This window comes from Diachasmimorpha longicaudata, chromosome 2 (assembly GCF_034640455.1).
Source record: "Diachasmimorpha longicaudata isolate KC_UGA_2023 chromosome 2, iyDiaLong2, whole genome shotgun sequence".
Taxonomy (NCBI): Eukaryota; Metazoa; Arthropoda; class Insecta; order Hymenoptera; family Braconidae; genus Diachasmimorpha; species Diachasmimorpha longicaudata.
Window position 1 is genome coordinate 7,759,494 of NC_087226.1, and position 21,554 is coordinate 7,781,047.

Below are 21,554 nucleotides of genomic sequence, written 5' to 3' on the forward strand. Positions count from 1 at the left end.
AAATACATCCAGCACTCTAGAATCAATGATGGATGTGAGGTAGAAACTATCTACTGGAACAAATTCATTTCGCAGATGCTATTACATCATCACGATGAGTTTCTATCTTGTGTGCTCATGATGTCGCTATGATTGCTGTTGAGACCCAACGCAAATGGTAAGATACAGTTATACTCGGTGTGTATGTATTCTCTTACCATTCTCCCCTCTCATGTAGCTCTCATGTGCATATGCATACAAGCGAAAATTGCACCAGAATAAGTATACCATTGAATGTGAGGATACATTCAGTATATACGTTTATGTTCCAAGACAGTCGCTGGGCCAACACAGTTAAGGCAAATGTATATTTCTCGGGTTTGGCTGAATGCATGTGGATGCGAGAGACCCTTGTGAAGACTTGTGCAGTATTCAAGGGAGGAGACGGGTATATGGTAGGGCCAGACGTTTGTACAGGCGAATGCCCCTCGAGTCCCCTGAGCAATTCTCAACACGGTTTATACCAATCTTCAACGGGTAGAGAGAGAAGTCGGTTAAGTATGGTTAAGTAGAAACCCTGGTGCCAGTACCAAGTTTTCAACCAAAATGGAATCGCAAGAAGGGAGAAAACAAAAATCGAGGGAGAAATGGCTGAACTGAGGGCCAAATTATACCGGTGAAGGAGCAACTCGACGTTCGGTGGAAAATTTTGAATGCAGATGATTTACATAATGAGTTTCATTATTTCTTCTAATGATTAATTAGTGTTAATGATGGGGGGAGGAAGAAAATTGATGTTTTAATGATACTGTGGATGGTCTTAATATGGACTGGTGCTCACTACATGCATATGCTCATGAGAGGTTCACATTATTTATCAATAATTGTATGCATTCTGGTCCGAATTTGAACATAAAATTGGCAAAATGGTAGTAATTAAGAATCAAGGGAGACGGGCTCAGTTGAGGGTCAAATTGGATTGGTGAAGAGATACCCTAGGTGCGCTGCAAAATTTGGAATATGGATAATTTACATAATGAGTTTTATCGTTTCTTCTAATTATCAATTAGTCCTAATGAAGGGGGCCCAACGGTTAATTGAGACGTTCCAAGATATTATGGATCTTGAGAAGAATGAGAGCTTACTTTCATCTTGAAGTTTAATTTTACTTTGTATTGAAGTGATAATAAAGATCTAGAGACGATGAAACTCTTCAAATTTTCCGAGAGTTCTTGAAAATTGTATATTTGATGCACTAGCCAGATGTGAAAATGAAATTTACGCAAAATTATTTCATTCACAATCTCATTATCCATCGATATTGCCACTAGCAATCGATTCAAGTATTTCTCTCCGTGATGTTATAAATAATTTGTTAAAATGAGCACTTATCAAAAGTAACCAATCTATTAACCACTCAGTAACTCAGTAAATTGATAGTCGCAAATTGGGATGAGCTTAAAGCTTCAGAGCCATTGATAATCCCACATGGATTCTGGCCGAAAGCATCAGGAGCAAACTCAAACTACACCACATCTATCAGTATATGTTTCACGAATTCAGAACGTATATAGAATCGAGGATCTTGTGCCTAGCACTGGTCGTGGTTGGCCAAGTGCTTGTATATCGATTTACATAAGGGGGCTTGAAATTTAATTGAGCAACCATCAACTCAGCAAATGATCAATCACCAGCAACTACATGTATCACCACTCCCTGGATCATGTACTTGGTGTGAATATCGATTCATCCGGTACAAATATTTTTTTCATCATACGTTCACGTTACACTCATTGGCTGCACTACAATACAGCTGTGTATCTCATAATGCACATTTGTTGTATTGCAATTGCAACTGCATACGGATTATCCGAATATATGCTGGGCTCGCATTTCACTTGTATTGACACGTACGTCCCTGGCTATTTCCAACATTTTCCTATATCTCCTATATTCTACATCGTTAGAGACTCAACGCTTTTCACTGTGTATATCTATTGGTACACTATTTCCATGTATTTGTATGCCACCAACGAGCTGTGCGCCTACAGCTAATTTATGTCAACTGGACGAACCAAGCACACATGACACGCTCTGCGAATTTCGATTCATACTGGCCACAGATCATGATACTCGGACCTTTTTTTTATATAATTGATTTTCGTTTATTTAATCTGGTTTTTCGTTGTCTCGTTGTTTGGAATATCAATTTTTTTCGGCTCAATCTACTCTGGTTGGTGGTACGGATGTGCGTGGTTGTGAGGACAGAACGTGAGCAATATTTTTTTTTGTTTATCGCAAATGCGCTCCGCAGAATTGATGATAGCGAGTAATATTTTTAATGCGTTTGGTTCACCTGAATTTGTTGACTCGTAACGTTTTCCAATTCCAATTATTAGCAGAATTTTATTACTGGATTTATATTCCTGGAGGTTTTTTGTAATGAGTATTTTCTGGTTAACGTCATTGGGGTTCATTAAATTTCATTCGTTGAATTTTGCTAGGAAATCATGCAATATGGAGTCGTTTAGAGCTGAATTTCAAGTCATCTTTTGTTAGAGATGACTTAGAATTATCGAAAATTGTTCGGGTGGCTTTATAGCTTCAAAATTCACGAAGACTGTTAGTTTCCCCTCATTTCATGGTTTTTGAGGTAATTTCGTCTGAATAGCTACTTTCGCCTCCCCTTAGTTTTTCTATTCTTTCTCCATCATATGCGGAGTATTGAACGGTTACGACTAAACTTCATCGCATATTAGCTTCTAACGTGAAAACCGATGAAGATAATAAATAATGTTTTGGTCTACTTGTTTCCGGAGGGAATTTAGTCCTAATATTGGCCCTCAAGAAAGCTTCAATCGGCCCTGAAGTGTCATTACTACTTTTTATTTATTCATGAGCGAAATAGGAAGCGTGAACTCGAGGAAATCTTCTCAATTAACTGATATTCATTCGTTTTATCGAGCGTCATGGTTTATTAAAATGATGAGCAAGTGTATGCCATAATGGAGGTTGTGGGTAGGAGAGATCAATTTGTATCGATAAATAGAGCGATCCCCTGATATCATGTTAACTCCATAGGTGTTTCGAGGTCGTATTATACGAGGCCTTAGGGGTTTACGTTCACGGTAAGCTTCGTGCCGAACGCAGATTGAATCTGCATATAAAGGAAGAACGTGCGACATGGTCTGGTAAGCCTTGCCAGGTGAGGCTATCGATTATAGGTAGCGATTGCCCTGTGTATCGCCAGGCGTCTGCATTACAATATCATCCGTCATAATAACGATCCGGCATTATCATGGAAAATGTTGTACACATTTATCAAAGTCCATTCTTACATCGTCAATCTCTGAGTGTATGCTAGACATCTTTCATTTTTTTTATGAGGGTCAAATGATGATATTTTCGTAATTCTCCACATTAAGATCTTTATCAGGTGGGATCTAAATTTCCTGAATTTACGGTTGAATAAAATCATGTTGGAAGGGTGGAGATTTTTCGCGTCAAGTTTACAAAAATGACTTGAGGAAATTGTGATATTTTACTTACATATTACAGTCAGATTTCCCGTTTTGAAAGCAGTTGCAAAGGCGGGTCCTTCAGTGGACACTTCGCATTTATATTGACCCGTACTAGTGAAGCTGACGTCCATCAAACGTATCGCATTTTCTCTGCTGGATATTTTCTGTGAACAGATAGAACATAAAATACAAAATATTTATTCAGCAAATGGAAGTACAGATGTTGGTGAATTTGATCCCTCGAGGATGAGAGGGAAAAAAAATAAAGTACAACTGTATGAAAAGTTGAGGGAACTACCTCTGTTTATAATATCGTAAAAAGTTTCACAACACCCTGAGGATATCAATAACAGCCGTTTCGTGAGATAGAATATGCATACAAGTGAGGCTATATCATCGCATTAGGCGAGCTTTCGATGTAAGAAGTGGAATGCAATACACCCTATCCAGTTCACGTTCTCTTGTGAAAAATAAAACTCGTGAAGCACAAGAAAATAGTATGGTAGGCGATCTGATCGTTTGCCCTGGCGCTTACCAACATATCCTGTTACCACTTTCCAATGGATTCTCTTGGCAAACGCCGTGACCCGAATGAAGAAAAAACCAAGTCAATTTTTGGTCGAGAAGGAATAAAATACTCGGTTGGCAGGCAAAGCTCACAAATAAAGCTGGATGGAAGGATCTTTATCAAATCAGAATGAACGTCATTTATTTCAACAGTGTGGAATTGAAATGGGAGGTGGGGCAGGGATTTTTTCTCCTTCGATTTTATGAACACCTGAGGGAACTATAAAACTTTTGCATTTACCAGGACAGACATCGTGAAGGAATAAGTGCGATGGGTTCTCCGCTCTAGTTAGAAACACATGTGAAATTCTCCTTTCTATGATAGCTTTGTACGTTTTCAGATTCCACTGGTGCTCGTCTCTACTCCCGTACGAGGAGTTTTGAGTCGAGGACCAGGGCAGATTACAATTTCAAGTATTGCACTTGAGACTTGGCAATACGCTTTTGCGAGAGCTCACGAGCAGTTGAAAATGGAAGAGATGGGTAGTGACTGGGAGATGTCGATTACATTCATTGGAAACAAGTGATGGAATTTCAGCTTTGGTATTTGACGCACATGGTATTATGGTGGATGGTGTTAAGTACGTACTGGGTTTCGATTTCAATGATGATGATGGTGGGTTGAATTTCCATCGGAAGAGTGATGGAGTTGGAAACGCCATTATTGAAATTGAGTTGTTGCACGTCACGTCATCAGTCGCAATCGTTTGGTGGAAATGGAAACGGAATTCATCCGAGTGAGGGGTAATCATGCACGAGAGAAGTCCACAGTATTCGTGCTTTTATATGATTGGGGATTTTAAAAATTTTTATAGAAAAAAATATTTCGCGCGGTGAAAAAGGGATCGCATATGATATTAACCCAACACACTTCACCCCAACTTCTCTCCTTTCTTCCTATTTATTTTATGATTTCGAAGATTTTAAACGCACATTTTTGACCTTTAATTTGAGGGTGAAAAATTCAATTTATTTTCCATTGCATATTAAATGGAAAATATGAAAAACGTAGCGGTAAAACCCAGTAAAATTATCCCTCCTGACATCCGAATGGTATCAATTTATAGGATGTTAGAAAGATCCCTCCCCTTCGACGATTATTTATCGAGGTGAAAAGTTTCTCATACATCTGCATCCGGAGGGGATAGTGCATTCATGTGCAAGCGATATGACCGAAAACAAGCGAGTCGTGGAGAAAATCGAGATGCAGTCATTTCTCTCGCTCCTTGCCTTCCACATCTCAGTGTTTCTCTCAAGCAACGATTTTCACCGCTAGAACTGGGGAGAGAACGATGGGATATCCACGACGGGTTAAAAGTTACTTTACCGCAAGTCGTGGGAGCGCTGGGGGATGGGGACGAAGGGGTGAAAGATACACCGTACTATGATCGAGTACCAGTACCGGCTCTTCGGACTCTTTCGCCTGACGGCGCAGGCATTTCTTTTTCAACTTTTTTCCACCACTTCTTCTTTGTCTTTTTACCCCCTCTACCTCACCCCATTTTCTTACTCCACTATCTGACCTCCATCTTCGTGCACTCATACTTCTGCCATTTCACGTACCGTGATTTTAAATCCTCTGTGACCGATGCTCTTCGTAAATTTTATCTGGTTTCAAAAACGGTCAAGAGAGTCCTGGTGAAAGCCCAAGTTGTGGAATATATGTTCATTGTAAAAAAATACACACGCAAGCCAAAGAATGGTAAGATGAAGGGAAATAGTTTTGCAGACGGTTTTAACGGCTTTTGGAAATATATTCCGAAGACGTGAGCCATTGTTAACATTATTTTTGCCGAGTTGGGGAGTTTTTGAATTATGGTTAATATTTTTATTCGTTATTCAGGGTATGACAAGGTGAATGATTTCAATGCTCGGCGAGGTAAGATGAACACACCATTAGTTCGATATTTCGAGTAGAGATTCTGCTGGAACTTGCAGATTCAATGTTGCGGTGATGTTCACACTCCCGATGCGTGGTGAAGTATGACATGGGGTTGGTTGTCGGTGACGACATAAATAGACCATGAGCTCTCACGGAGAGAAAAATTCAATAAAAATTATCCCAAGATTATCGAAAATGCACAGCTCTCAGTGATTTCCACTCGAAGTTCGTAAATTTCAGTGACGAAATTCCTTGAAATTTTAGGGCAACTGTAATTAGCAGCAGAAGTTTCAACCAAAAGTTCTTAATAGTGCAGTTAACAATGTGAATTAAACTCATATGCACCCAATCAAATCCCTTCGAAGCTGTCCAATTTTAACGATCGATCGCATACAAAAGGATCCTTTCATAACACGGGGAATGCACTTCCGCCATGCTCGCACTGGCTGAACAATATCATCACGCTCCTCTCGGAGCAAATATATTAGAAGTGGATGATGTGTACAGAGGAGATGAGAAAGGGGGTGGAGAAAACTGGTGGAATATTAAACGCTTCGCGAACAACAGCGACAAACTCTTTAGCTGGTAATACATGCATGTAGAGATGTTCACTACCTGGAAAAAGCCTCCCATTCGGGGGAGAGAGACAATGAATTTCATCGGTACAATATTTTTTTTCATTTCCGTTCAATCCATGTACTGCATACTCCATATATTCCCCCTGGAGTCTCACGTTTTATTTTTGTTCATGTAGTTCCGCTCAAATATGTGTGTTCAATGGTACTAATTAAACAGGTCAATTTCCAATTGCATTTAGATTTTTTTTCGTTTTGGCAATTCACCGGAGAGGATTGGATTGATATATTACAAATGAATAAGTCGTATGAATCGTTGAATTTCCCTAGATTTCCCGGAAAATGAGATATTTTTCTTCAACCGACTCCTGAAATCATAATTTTTGTTTTTCAACCGCATTATCTTCAGTCGCAATAATATTTAGCGAGTATTCTGTTAAGCTCTCGATCCATTTATCTCAAGACAGATCTATTACACAAGCTAGTATGTGCACAGTATACATTTCTTTTTTACTCGTTGAGGGCCACTAAAAGTAATCTAGTGCCTTGAAAGTGGTGGGCCGCAGGGCGAAAGCGCTTTTAGTTTATTACTTCGAGAAAATTACTCGGCGTTTTCCGGTAGAGTCGATCACCGTCTTACTCTCCTCTCCTGCGACATAGATCTCGAAATACTACAAGTGAGCCTCGAAAAAAAAAAGCAATTAGGAGAAATTGTAAAAAAAAGAGAAGACGAATCACCTCGTCGAACGTTTGAGTGAGGTTTCATTTTCCTCTGGGGACATTGACTGACGATAAACTATTCTCGATTCAGAGTTTATGATAATTTCATTATCGACAAAATGATCATCCGGTTGAATCAACAGAACTGAAAATTTCTGAATGGAATTAATCAAACTTTACGTTGGTCTTCTGTTGAACCAGCAAAAATGATGAAGGATTCTTGGTTTGTCGTTGAGGAAGTTTGTCGGGAGTTCTCTCGTTGACCTTGTTTCCATACTTCCGATCTGTTCCACTGAGCTTTAACTCACGAGTTTGTCTTTCTGGGTAACCCCTGTACCTACCGATTCTGGGCTTGTCTCACTTTTCATTCTATACTCCATCATTTCCCATCATCTTTATTGTCGCCGTGGATTTAATGGTGATGTAGTTTTTGTTTATTCTGGTCTGAGCTGGGACCATGGGGCCCATGATCATTCAATACTGATCATCGTCCTTCACCTCAAAAATGGCCGGGTGCCAAGTGAAGTTGAGAAGAAACTGACGACTCAATGAGTCAAAATGACCCCTTTGTCTACTGGATTTTCATCGCATCATCAACTCCAAGGATTTTCGGTACAATCAGGTAGCATTAGCATTCGAAGTGAGCTTAAGAACATCTCTTACTTCTGAAAAAATCCTCTTTTGAGTAACACAATCTCTTCCTTACGACAAATGATCTTAGGAATCCAAACCCTCGAACGAAACCACCGTGATTCAAATCGTATAGATCACGACAGTCTTCGAAGAATTGAATCTTGAATAATTGGTAGTGAAACTCCCCTAGAATTCATTCGGAATTTTCATTGTCAGAGAGGCCCTTGCTAGACATCGAAAGGGACATCAAGAGGATGAAATTTCAGTTGTTGAGAGGGAATGGGAGTACTTGAGTGAGGGATAAAAAAAGAGATGGGACGAGCTGAAGATTGAGAGTAGTTGTAGATGTACTGGTGGAAGGTAGCATGAGAAGATTGATTGCGTTGAATTCCACGTACATTCCAGTTTCACAGGGACAGGGGTGGTGAACGAGACGGGGGGGGGGGAGAGTGGAGAATTTCTGCTTCCCACGGACAGTGTAACTCTTATCTCTCTCCTTACTTCGGTGGCCACTTCGGAAAATGCCATTTCATGCAGTCTTCTGAATTGGTTGAAAAGTGGAAGATAGTTACTTATAAATTGTTCGTTGGACTAGTGAAATTGCGATGCGAGCAATTTTTTTTCAATCGTGTCCAACTTCTTGATATAACACCCGGAAAATTGGAATCACCTTTGAAGATCAAAGGACTTCCAGTAGGATTATTCTGAAATGTTCAGGTGTGCCCGCACTGATAGAACCGATCAGTTATTTACGAACGAATTTCGTCGTAGGTTAGAAACTGTGCAATTTCACCAAACGTTTATTCGTTAATAGTTAACGAATGTACACTTCGTAAATCGTGTTTGACTGTCATTCGCCATTCAAGTGAACCACTCGTCAACTATTATCGAATATTCATTTGGTTATATTCAGCTTTACCATTCGTTGATAGCTAATCATTAATCATTCTATCATAGAATAAAAACTGTTGCAAAAAATTTTGCGTCAGTCAATTGAATAAATGACGGGTCAAGCCATGAGATCTTTTATTTTATCGCGTACTATTTTCTCTCTCATCGCGGTCAGGAAATGTCACTTTAGGTCCGCCGAGACGGTAAATTCTGAACATAATTTCCTGCCGATTGGTCAACGGGACGTCATATACCGCAATTGTGTTGCTCAGGTTGACAACAAAGGAAATAATCAACTTCTCCCAAATACCATTTATGAATGTCAAATGTAATGTATTGTTCATGTGAGGTTACAAACTGAATTTACTACGTACAAAGTAAAAAAAGTCTCGAACTCATAAGGCCTTATTTCTCACAATACGAGAGAAAGCAAAAGGACAATCTCACATGTGGAAATAGAAAACAAAAGGAGGGAAATTGTGTAGCCAGAGGCTGAGAGGAATAAATGTACCGAATGTTTCTCGCTCGGCTAGTTTTAATTCAAAGGGCTCACAGTTTTTTTTTACTGTCAAGTAGATCATTCCATCGTGTACCGTAGAAAAATAAAATACATCCGCGGCAGACGAGCGGATAGAAAGGGGAAAATAGAAGACAGCAACTCAGAAGAAAAAAGTTTTTGCGCAAAGAGTTCAATCAACTCATCACAACTCATGCTGCCCTAATTATTATAGTCATCCTCATTATTATTCATTAGCCCCTCTAATGAGCGATAATTAATTACTGTAGAATGAGAGTACCGGTCTCTCGTCGAAATTATAACCAAGAATGAAAGTAATTAAAATATCTGTGGTGAAGTCATACGGAACAAAATAATTGAATCGGTCAAATTTGAACGGGGAAATAATTAAACAAGTCACGTAATTGGGCAATAAACGAGATTTTAGGTATTTTTTATTTTCATGTATCCCATGATTCGTAGAATATCTTCGGCAAATAGATATTTTCGGACAGAATTACATTTCGATTCGTGTGTAATAATGAGTTCTTGGGAGTACTCACGTCTAGTTTAACTCCTGGCTGTGGGAATGTTTGTATTCTAGGATGATTAATTGGTTTGTAGCGGAAGAATTCGTGGCCATCCTTGTACCACTTTACCGAGTAGAGGCTCTTTCCTTCGCGGATCTCCCATTGACAGGACATCTCAACTCCATGAGATACTTCAGCTTCTTTCGGAATTTGGGCAGTTACTTTGATATCTGTAAACATGAAGAACAGTAATTTTAACGTTTATTCATGATAATAATTTATGAGCAATTTACAAATTGGGGGAGCTAATTTGATCCTTCAAATGTAATTTGTTTTAATATAATTATGTGCCAATTTTATAAAATTTCATCTCGTGATATTTCGCATGGGAATTACGGAGGAGATACATAATTTTTGATGAATATTTCTCTCCGTGGAAAATACGAAGTAATGTTAATAATTAGTGGAAATAATGATGGAACAACGGAAATTGCAGGAGCCCCAGATATTTGCACAGCGTTGAATAATCAAACTGCATGATCTATTGGGTTCAAGATCCGGTTAAAGTGCATTCAACTGGCAACATTTCGTTCCGACGTGCACGAGAGATCAGTAGACGAGTTTCAGTACGTTGGGGAGCGTCAGTAGCATCTGTTTCCGGTTCGAAGCGATCCCCTTTCTCGACATCTTCCGGACCGCGCACCCGCAATTTCCCGACATCTCTTTTCGTCTCCCTTTTCCACTTTCCTTCCCTACTTCCTCAGAAGAAGATATATAGAGAAAAAGCCCTTGCAGTAGAATTCGCCGTGTCGCATCAGACACTCTAGCATTTGAAATTTCAAAGGGACTCAGGGAGATGCCTCCTCCACCTGTTTCCATCAGACGAGAATTCGTGTAAAATGAAGTAAGAGACGATCTATTGGAAGTATCACAGGGATTTTCATTCTCAATTCTGCCGGGAGGATTTTGGATAAATTGCTGGGATACAGAACACTCAACGGGGAGAATCCATTTCAAGGAAGAATTCGCGATTTCACGTTTCAACTTTTATTCCGTGGGGAGTGAAATATTTTTTCATTCGCTCGATTCAGGGGGAGAATAGTCAGGCTATTGGAACATGAAGAATATCACATTGAATTAATTCAGGATTACTTTTTAATAAATGGTCCGGCAACTCGTGCACTTGGTTCTGTGTGCTAGGAAATTATTAGTCATCTTCTAAACTTAATTAGAGGGAAATAAATTCTCTATTGAACTAGAAAATTTGTGCGAGAATCAGTGAGTCTTATTCAAAGTTTTACCCTTGAATTTTATCAGCGAAAAAGTGCTCGATATGCGCCAAGAAATTATTTCTACTGTTGACTTCAGTTGGGATTCTCTTGACATTTTCAACTCGTGGAATGTCTCCTCCTTTCCTCTCATTCCCTGCACCGTCAACGCTGAATAGATGAAACTTTTAACTCGCCGTACGCCAACATCTCCAGAGGTCCAACGTTTTGATTTCTCATGGCCGCAATCTCCCCCATCTCTCGAGAATTCCTTGAAACGACAGATTTCTTGCTGAGAAATCGTCCTTTGACCCTGTTAAGAAAACTTTTCCCTCGTTCTCTCCCAGTATCTTTCTCCCTCGCATTTCTCACATTTTTTTACCCCAGCTAAAAAGGTAAAGTCAAGACGACGACAAAGCGGACTTTTGAAATTTCATACAACGAATAGTCAACGAGCTGTGGTTGACCGACTTTTTTTCTATAATTTCCTTGTCATCATTCTTTATTTCGTAACTTCTAGCGCCAAGAGAATCACAGGACAAAGTTATAATCAGGAAAATTTTCTGACAAGTTTTCAACAAATTTTCTGGGATGAAAGTTTAAAGAGCGCTGGATGAAGAATGCCTGAAGATTAGAAGAATTGGGTACCGTTGGTATATTCAACGTAATTATTCATTTCCGTGGATTTGCTCGCTCATGTATTCTTCACCTCACATTTTAACGACGAAGAACGAGTGAACATTCATTAGCGAATGGCCCTGGGTAATACTTGCGGTACTTGGGATTCCCGTTGCAGAGAGACCCTTTGTCACTGTTTATTACAGGCTACTCACGATGCCTCACCTGTTGTGGGGCTGGAAATCAAGACTGACAGTGGTCTAGAGTACTGAATTAATTCTTGAATTCACTGTAGAGGATAATAATTCACATTGAGGATTATTGATCGCGAATTTTGCGACAACTGTTGGAAATAATTAGCTGTAGTGTCCGGTTCATCCCTTAAAAATCCCTGTCTAGGAGGAAACCCCCTCACAAAGACATTTTCTTCTTCTAAGAATGGCCATCATTCACTGTAATAAATTTTTTCTCATTGCAATATGCCATAAAAAATTGATAAAACTTCATATTTATTACAATAAAAATATTCAATTGTGTGAGATGAAAGAAACCCCCTTTATTCATTAATATTTATATTACAGTGATAAATTAAAAATTGTTTTCTACCAGTGCGGAGAAAGAACGAGTATAAAACACACTCTAATAATTATCTCCACCCCCAAAAAGTAATCAACAGTGTTATTCTCCCCCCAATTTTTATTCCGAAATAATGTGACACATAATGGGGTCGCATTGCATTAGTGTACAGTCCGGTGTGCAGAACGAATGAGCAGAGAGAAAGATGGAATGAACCAGTGGCTTTGGGGGGTAGAACGAGCGGGGGATGAATAGCAGTGCAAAATTGAATTATATGGTGACACGTTAACACAGTCGGTGGGCATTTTCGCCCGCTCCAACCAACCCCCTATGGATTGTAGTTATCCCCGGTGCCACTAATTTATCGTATGGGTCATAATCCATCGAACATTAGCGTTCTAGATGTGTTACTCGTCATCGTATGTGTTAATTGTCGAGTTTCGCCCATTCCGAAGATCGAACACGTATCAGGCATTAGAAAAACTAATTATCTTCCAGTTACAGTAATTCAAATCGTTGAGTTTTTTTCACAATAACGAAATTTTTAAAATTATTTTTTTTATGCGTAAATTATTGGAGTGGAATTGCAAACCGTGACGTCAAAATAATCTCATTATTTCATTTTTCAAACCAAACCAAATGAAGATTTGAAATTTTAATTATCTCCCGTGGAATTATTTTATGAACTTCACTTAAACCAGGTTGAAAGCAACTGAAGGCAGAGTCATTACCTTTGTTTACGTTTTTGCATTTCTTTTCTGTCGTTTCCAGTATCTCAGAGGAAATCGCCGAGTGCCTTCCAATTAACAAAGAATTAACAGACAATGTTCTCATTTGTTATCATAATTTCTCCAGTCTCGCAATTAGATGGAAATTTTTGTTTGATGTCGTGAATTAAGACATTATCATTCATCATTTTAAACCGAAAGAAATTTTTGATAACAAATATGCTACCACTCTCTCTCTCTCAATTTTCATTTTTATCTGGATAAAATTCCTCCGACTCAGAATAAAATTCGTTCGTCATTGTATATGAATTTTCATTAAATTTGAAGATGGAAATGAGGGAATGATGACAGTTTTGAGCCGGTAGAATAATTTTTATGAAAAAAATCTCAACATGTAGGGGTTTTAACACAGAAATATTGCTCTGGCGGAAAAAATAACGGAAACTGCTAACGAATAAAATTTGTTGAATCAGTTTGCCCGTTCAATTAATTATGATTATTTTTCACACCCATTCCCACCGATATATCTCCATAATTTTCATTAGCATTAATACCAGACTGCCACCAAAAATAATGAACGTGGTCATAATCCTCTTTTCACGAGCCGTAAAAAAAGGAATTTATGATCAAAATTCAGGTGAAAATGAAATAAAATAAAGTGAAACAATAGCATAATATCGTAAAATTGAAATAGGAACCTGGGGTCCTTGAATACGAGGACGTATTAGATGAAAACCTGAAGAATTCAAGTGCTATTTTCCGTGCACGATCCACTTGAGCCGTAAATTTTATTACGGCAACGCTACGACATGGTCTTGTAGCATGAATCGAAAGATGGCAATTGCCTGAGAGGTTCATTCCCCTCGCGTTCAACTCCCGGATACTCCATTCTTCGACATACAGTTGGAGTATTATATTACAACTTCGTAGAAACGTTTGACGGAAATGGCTTTTACAATTTTATTATACTAGTTTGGTAAAATGATGCTGTACAAAATACTTTTATATGATTTTTCAAATTGATTGATAATTTCGTTCGGGCTTTATAAAATCAAAACATGGAAGTTATTTCGATGAATCTCACGATTGCATTCGAAGCAGGCTGTTACATCTTTATTTTCTTTTTATCGAACGCATCGTACGAATAGTAGATATCCTCTAAAAAAGTATTTTATTGCACTACAATTTCGCTCCACGATAGCCTTTCGTGTAGTAAAATTTCCCATGATTTCTTGGTATTTGCCCAGTGGAAATTGTGATAGGTTCTGGGACATTGGATCGTATAGGGGCATTCGTGGAAAGAACGCGTTGCTGTGATCCGCGATTTATCCCTTGCCGAACCTCTACACTGAGAGAAATTTTTATAAACATTACACTACCGTTCCATAAAAGTGTATCAAGAATCGTCGTTACTTCATTTCTCCCCCGAATTTTAGTGAACAATCCAGACGCTTATTAACTTTCATCCTGGGATAGAGAAATTTCATTCTGACGTCCCGTAAATTTTACTCAATCGGTAGATTCATTTTTATTTTTATCCGAATAAAATCTTTTTGATTAGGAAAATTATTTATGAGAATCGTTTTTGTATTTGAACTATACAACTTAGTGTACCATCCCTCCTGGCATATTCACGGAGAGAAAAATTGTTTAAAAATTACGTGCCTGTTCCATAATCAACCAGTCAAAATTACAGAACAGTTACGCATTTTTTCACTGAACGTTTCATCCATTTCCTGAAAGTTCAGTGAAAAAATACATAACCATTCCGTAATTTATACTGAATATTGTTTTCACTGGCGGATTACGGAACCGGCAGGTAATTTTTCAAGAATTCTTCTCTCCCTATTCCCTCCGAAATGGGTTTCACCTAATTGAAGAACGGCTGTTCGGAAAGCCGATTACAATTGTGATGAAAATCCCCTGCAGCCTGAATTGAAATTTCCACGAAATCATTTAACTGCAGATGACATTATCCGTCTGATAAGCATATCCGAGACATTCTGAATAAGGATGAGCCCGAGCCAAGACGTACACATATGAAGCTCATCTGGATGGGTAAATACCTATTCCGAACATCGTGAGCCTGAGTGATCGTGTACGTATGTGGCATCACACAGTGTTTCAATTTACCAGAACTTGGTGTTCACTTTCCGTAATGAACCTTGGTTGATTCTATCTCCACCACTCACCCCGCTCGAGTGTGTACAGTCAACTTGGTAGCTCCCTATTCCCTATCGTTATGTAGGAGCGGTGCACACCAGTCCCTCGTGCAGAGACTGATAATACGATTCAATTCCTGTACGCTCGTGTTTTCCAGAGTGGAATAGCTATGGATAGGATATACCAACGACTTAGGGGATGCAAAGATTCAAGGACTCAGCTCGAGCGTAAGGCGAAGTTGAGAGAAGTGAATGCTAGCGAATTTAACTGAGCGTCTAACGTCACATTTATTGGGTAAATAGGGGCATGTTAATTGGCTCGGAGAATATGGTGATGCAGGATATTAATATTTGGGAGGAATATTAAATACATTCAGATCTAGGGGAGCAGGCCTGAGTGGTGAAGAATTTTCGATAAAATTTTTGGTGCATTACATAGAAGTATTCATGACAGCTTGACATGGATTTCGAATTTATTATGCCAATAGTTATCAAATCTGTGATAAATTCAATGACAAAATAACTTGACACTAAGATAAGTCAGTTCTCGTATTCTATAAAGCCGCAGATGGCAATCACTCATTCATTTTTTCCGGTGAAAATTTATTACTGTTCGAGTTAATTAATTTTCAAAATTAGTTCTATCAGCCATCTGCAACTTTAATGTCGATAAACGGTACATCGAATCTCATATTTATAATTAATTATCACGCGGGGTAGTTTGCAATCTATCTCGATAAGAAGATTTAGCACTTTGAAAATTTAAGGATGAAGGTACTTATGACTGAGTCTCAGTTTCGACCCCCACAGGCCCTTATAATCCGGTCTTTTTCCCACCCAAGCAATCCCTCTGAAAACATTGCAGAATCATAGTAATGCCAGCTCTCCTTTCACTGGATCCGTGCCTTCTTCAGATCCCACCGCACTAATTGCTGCAATATTCGAATCAGTTCACTCCACGGAAACAACATTTTCTCAAGACCCAGAGTTCATCGGCAGTAACATAATTACGCGACTGTCGTCAATGCAATTTATCAAGAAAATTGTTCCCTCCAATAATTTCCATTTTGATCTCTTCTGGAGGAGTCGTTCATTAATCTTCCGCTGTTGAATGAACTTTGAAGTTACGGACGTCAGCAGACGATAATAATCGAGAGGCAAAACATGTCGTTTGACGGAAGCACTCCTGTACCAATATTCCATGGTCTTGACTTCCAAGTTTGCCGGGTTACACGTCTCGAGGTTGTCACCCAGGTATTCATAGAACTTGCTCTTGAGTATTTCGTGGAGTGGGATTCTATAGCGACAAACGAGCTCTCTCTCTCCGTTTGTTTCACCACGATGACATCGATTGTACTAAATCGAATATAAACTTTGAAATAGTAAGTTATTATTTGCAACCTGTTTTCATTTCCTTCGACAAACTATGGGTTGCGGTTGATTCATCGAACCTTTTCGCTTTGATGAAAGATAAATATTACGAAGTTGTTTGATTGGGATAGCGAATTGTTTGGGATTTATTCGATTATTCGTTCCATTTTATTTATTGAGTTGGTTATTTATTTGAGATAGTGGGTGCCAGTTCATACAGGCTTATCATTGTGGAATAATAATGGTTGAAGTCTTCAACGTCTCTTGAGCTTCTCATCATTCTTTAGAGCGTAATGGCATGAGACAAAACAAAATACGCAGGATTTAATTAAATAAACGTCGTTGTGACTATATTAGTTAATAAATTTAATGAATGAAATATTGCTCCTTACGACCAAGTTTTCACTGATTATTCCTCGTTTCATGCTAATATTTAAACTTTGTGCTGCAGTTTTGAGCACATCAGGATGGCTAATGAGTCTACGCCCTAATAACCATTTGATATACTCGGGTTAACTTATTCAAGAGAAAGTTTTCGTGCGAGAATTTTCCAGTTAGTTCGGTTATTCACATCCGTGGTAATGTATCCTCCGAATTTTATAAGGAAAAACTTATCAACTTTGATGCAATCGATTTTTTCTTAGTTTGGAAAGTGTGTTTCGCACTTGCCACTGAATTTTTCTTTCAAACAATCTAAACCGACTGATTTTTGGATACAAAATTTTGATGAGAGATAATGATATAGGGTATGAATGAGATAATGATATAGGATATGAATGAGATAATGATATAGGGTAGAGAATCATCAAGTAATATTTATTTTGAAAATAAAAAAATTCCCACATTGATACGTTTCCTCCAAAATGGCACTACCTCTCATCCCAAAGGTGTGACACACCAATTGAACATTTCCTCAATATCCTGTTGATATTGAAAATTAACCGGTTTCCCTCTAATTAAGTTCATTGGTCCACCAGTTCATTTGTTAAATCAACCGCACTCCACCACTGAATAAATAATCACTCATTTGATATGACCAGTTATTTTCCATGGCATTGATGAAACGTATGTTTCACGTTGCTCATTTACATCACACCACTCGTCATGATGGTTGAACATGAGTGAACAAGCTTGGGTGATGTGAGGGAATTGGAGCATACAGCGGATGGAGGATCGGTATTTTGTTGGATGGTGGAGCTTCCACCTTCATTATCACCTTCGTTCTTGCTTCCGCTGCACCTCTTTTCAGGGTGAAAAGGAAGGATGAGGCAGGTTATTGTTATTACTCGCCATCATCATTCGTTATCCAGCTCACGTTCTCGCGCCAGTTTTAATTACCGTCTCGGTGCGATGTATCATAAAAGTTCTCTGCACGCTCGAAAAACTTTACCTGGGTAATAACATCGGCTGACTCCTCCATCCTTCCTCATCACAGAGTAGGATGTAATAGCTGATGGTGTGTAATGATGCATGCTGTTAAGGGCAAAGAATTGTGTAAATGTATGAGTGAAGATAGAACGTGCTGTAATGTCTCCAATCAGTTAGGAGACAAGTATTGATTCAAGTAGTTGGAGCAGGAGTCGAGTCCAGTCGAATACTCGAAAGAAGATGATTATTTCCTCTTATAGCGGAACAATGAATGAATGAATTCCCACAAAAACATCGGAAATTGTTCAACTCAAATATTCCTATCCTCATTTCCGGAATAACTGATAAGGATGGCATTAACTTCCACCGATAAGAGCGAGTAGAACAGCTCAGGAGGAGGTAAAAAACCTGAAAAACATAACAATATATAGCCAGAGGGGATAAATTCAATGAGGCTGTCTGGTCCGGGGGCTTTGAATCGAAAATGAAATTCAAATATTCACCAGTCGTGCCCGCTAGCGATACGCCACTACTGTGTAGTGAGTGGGGAAACTTTAGCATTGGACTATTGTAGTCGCGACAGTTCCATTTTCCCTTACGAAAAAGCAATACGATAGTCCCTCCCACCCATTCCCTCTGTCGTCATTCCTTCTACTTCAGATCCTTTCGTCCTCTACTCTCAACGCTTGAATTCCATGCAATTCTCAACATTTCTTCTAGTTTTGTGAGCTCTTTTATCAAGTTGCCATGTCAAGACATATGTCAACTTCCTCAAGTATCTCACACATCTTCAGGATAACAAACTCATAATTTTAGAATCATGAGATTTTCACGGAAGCATTAAATCTGATGCTATCTTCAGGATATTATCGTCTCAAGGATGTGCTTTCTAGATGTAATTCCGAGGAAATTCAAGGAGGACCCAGTGAGGGTCCTCCGAATATTCCTGCAGCTGGTTTCCGCTCGTTGGATGTCTCGGGAAATACAGTTACTTTGCTCCCTCCATTAACGGAGTTAGTCCATTGCTTCCTTCAAGCGCGTCTGTACCTCCATGGACTCCCTTTACTGCATTTACACGGGGTGTGGGGTAGGGGAAGGGCTTTACGTACGTGACTTTTGCCCTGTGTACGGTGGGATTCTATTTGAGAATGCCCAGTGTCTAATACTGATAGAGAAACAGTCGTTACGACGGCAGTCAGCATGCAGCGCGTCAGGGGTGGAACTTGGAAGCAGTGATTGCAGCAATAAAATAAAGTTAATAATGAATATTAAAAAGTTTGATTCGGTAAGGGGCTATTAGGATATTGGTATTATGTCCCATCCGACTGCAGTGATTAATATTTATTTTGTATCGAAACTGTAATATTTATCGTTTATTTCGCGAGTGTGAAATTGACACGACTATGACAACAATGAAATTATATTTGTCTTGAATAGAATATTTAAGATGCAACAAAAATAAGATGATTTAAATTTACGAACCATTATAAATTATCGCTGACGCCACATTGTTTCATCAAATTTTTTATTTTCCCGTCTTTAGAATTTAACTGAAAAATTTATGGCCGTGTAGTTTTGTTGATGTAAAATTTCGTTCTATCCGTTGAAAACTCTGGAAAAAAATTACCTTGAAAATCGTGCCATAGTTTACTATGCAAAAGGTAATCGCGAAGCGAAAAGTAATTCAATGAAAAAAGCGTGTTTGCGGAGGATATTTTACGATTCGTTCTGTAAAAAATACATTCGTGGAGAGCTCCGTTATTTTTATCTCCTGCCTTTATTTGCCTTAGTGTAGGTTGAAAAAGTACTGAAAATGGACTTCGTTCCACAACTACTTGACTTTTTCAGTAATTTTCTTTCAACTTTTTTTCCTCCGTTCACGATTGCTACTTGGCCGGTAAAATATGTCGCGATATTTATTACCCGACTTTCCTCCCTGGCGATCTGATAGATTTGCACGATAAATTTGTCACGTCTCCAAAGATGGACAGACTGATATTCTGGTCTCAGTTTATTGGCCTCTTGCAGTCAAACTTGTAAAATGAGACAAGGGGGTGATTTATCGTGTAGGCAGGTAGACCCTTGTTGTACACAAGTAGCGGAGTTCGATGGAAAGCCCCTGTTTTCGGTTGAAACTGGTTCAAAATTAGATGTTACAATGATTTACCGGCTCTTTCCAGTGGCCTCGCGTGACACAAATACTCCTCTTCCAGGAAACAATGTACATCCCTTCCGGCTAGTACTCGACAACCGGTGGAATAGAGAGTGGAAAGTAATGATAGAATCGAAATGGTGAAAAATACGGTGAATATTGGGTGTATGAAGTGCCCGGAGATACGAGAAGAGAAAAGCCCGTTGATGACCGTTGCACAGAGGCAAAGTGGAGCGTAAAATAACTCGTTTCGAGGGTGTCTCATTCTCTTGTGAAAGCTCTATGGCTACCCCTGACCAATAAAAAGTGAATGTCAGGAGGGATTCCATCGAACTAGTCTCATAAATTCGAATACTGTATCTTTCATCATTCTGCTTGTTTCACAATCCCTTTCTATAAAAGGAAATCCTGTGGATAACGTTTTTTTTTTGGCGATTCTATCTTTACCAGATCCATTCATCTCCCTCAAGGTTTTTCTCACATCGGTTCGATTTCTCCGAGCTCTTTTCGGGCATTTTCCTCAGCTCTATCTGAATTTAAACTCCCGCTACATGCGGAATACAGCGACAAGGGGTGAAAGCAATCGAGAATACGACTTTTTTTTTCTATTTATTTCATTGTTTTCATTTTTACAGGAGAATTGGCATCGAGTGTGGGAACCGAAGAGTATTGTTGACCATCCGTCCGTCCAAGATTGTACCGTTGAGTGGTCTGGTATGACGCAGCAGTCTATAGGGTGGTATTGGTGAATCCTGAAGCGAACGCCTTCAGCTACATCTCGGGAATAAGCGATGAGGCGGCTCGAAAGGTAAGTGGAAATGCTCGATATATGGTCCGACATGGTCTCCATTCGTTATTCCAGGAAGAAGATTAATGATTTACGTAGTTCCTGGCTTAATTCAATCGTAGAATGTATTCTAATTATTTTAAGTACCTTCTGGGCTTATAAACTCCACACAATTTTCTTTTATCCAAGAAGAAGTTCTGGGGGTAGCGTTTTTCTTCATGTCCTCTTCACCAGACATGTTCCCCTTTCACAATCATCTTACGGTGCAAAATACATCTTTCCTCCTGCTGATGCTTATAAAATTATATGTCAAATCGTATATTCGTAACAAAAATAATTATCTTACAGTTTATCTTCGCTATCAAAGGCTTTTCACGGTGACAATCTAACTCGCGTTATATTCGCCACATTACGATTTGCATTTCCTTACGAAATCGACATTTCCATTTCTTATCATCCGCCACTTTTCTCCCTTTTCTCACTCCACTTCACCATCTTTCTTCCGTTTCGCGGGTTTTCCCTTTGTTTTTTTTCCATTGAACCCCGTGCGGAAATCAGTAGTTACGGCAAAGGGCTGTTCCTCCGAACTTGATAGCATATTCTCATCACCTGAGCTCTTTTCAACCTCAACCAGTTGTGAGGGAACGTTTACCTGTGGGAATATCTCCAGGAGCGGAAATGGGCTAGCGAAGGAAGTGCGGTATTGCAGCGTGGCATTGGTAAAATGGTC

General features: G+C 39.0%; 2 protein-coding genes across 11 annotated transcripts in view; one reads left to right on the forward strand and one right to left on the reverse strand.

The window, feature by feature from the left end:
* LOC135170469 (procathepsin L-like) overlaps positions 1 to 21,554 on the forward strand; it is a 200,508-nt gene that overhangs the window by 52,228 nt on the left and 126,726 nt on the right. For all 7 annotated transcript variants that reach the window (XM_064136327.1, XM_064136318.1, XM_064136361.1 and 4 more), the window contains one exon: positions 20,673 to 20,845. The gene's annotated coding sequence lies outside the window, so the exon portion shown is untranslated. The remainder of the gene's footprint in view (positions 1 to 20,672; positions 20,846 to 21,554) is intronic.
* The window catches only part of LOC135170507 (uncharacterized), a 100,330-nt gene that overhangs the window by 23,072 nt on the left and 55,704 nt on the right, over positions 1 to 21,554 (reverse strand). For all 4 annotated transcript variants that reach the window (XM_064136405.1, XM_064136415.1, XM_064136422.1 and 1 more), the window contains 2 exons: positions 9,828 to 10,024; positions 3,529 to 3,664 (listed from right to left, as the gene is read on the reverse strand). In XM_064136405.1, the coding sequence (XP_063992475.1) occupies positions 3,529 to 3,664; positions 9,828 to 10,024 (333 nt within the window). The remainder of the gene's footprint in view (positions 1 to 3,528; positions 3,665 to 9,827; positions 10,025 to 21,554) is intronic.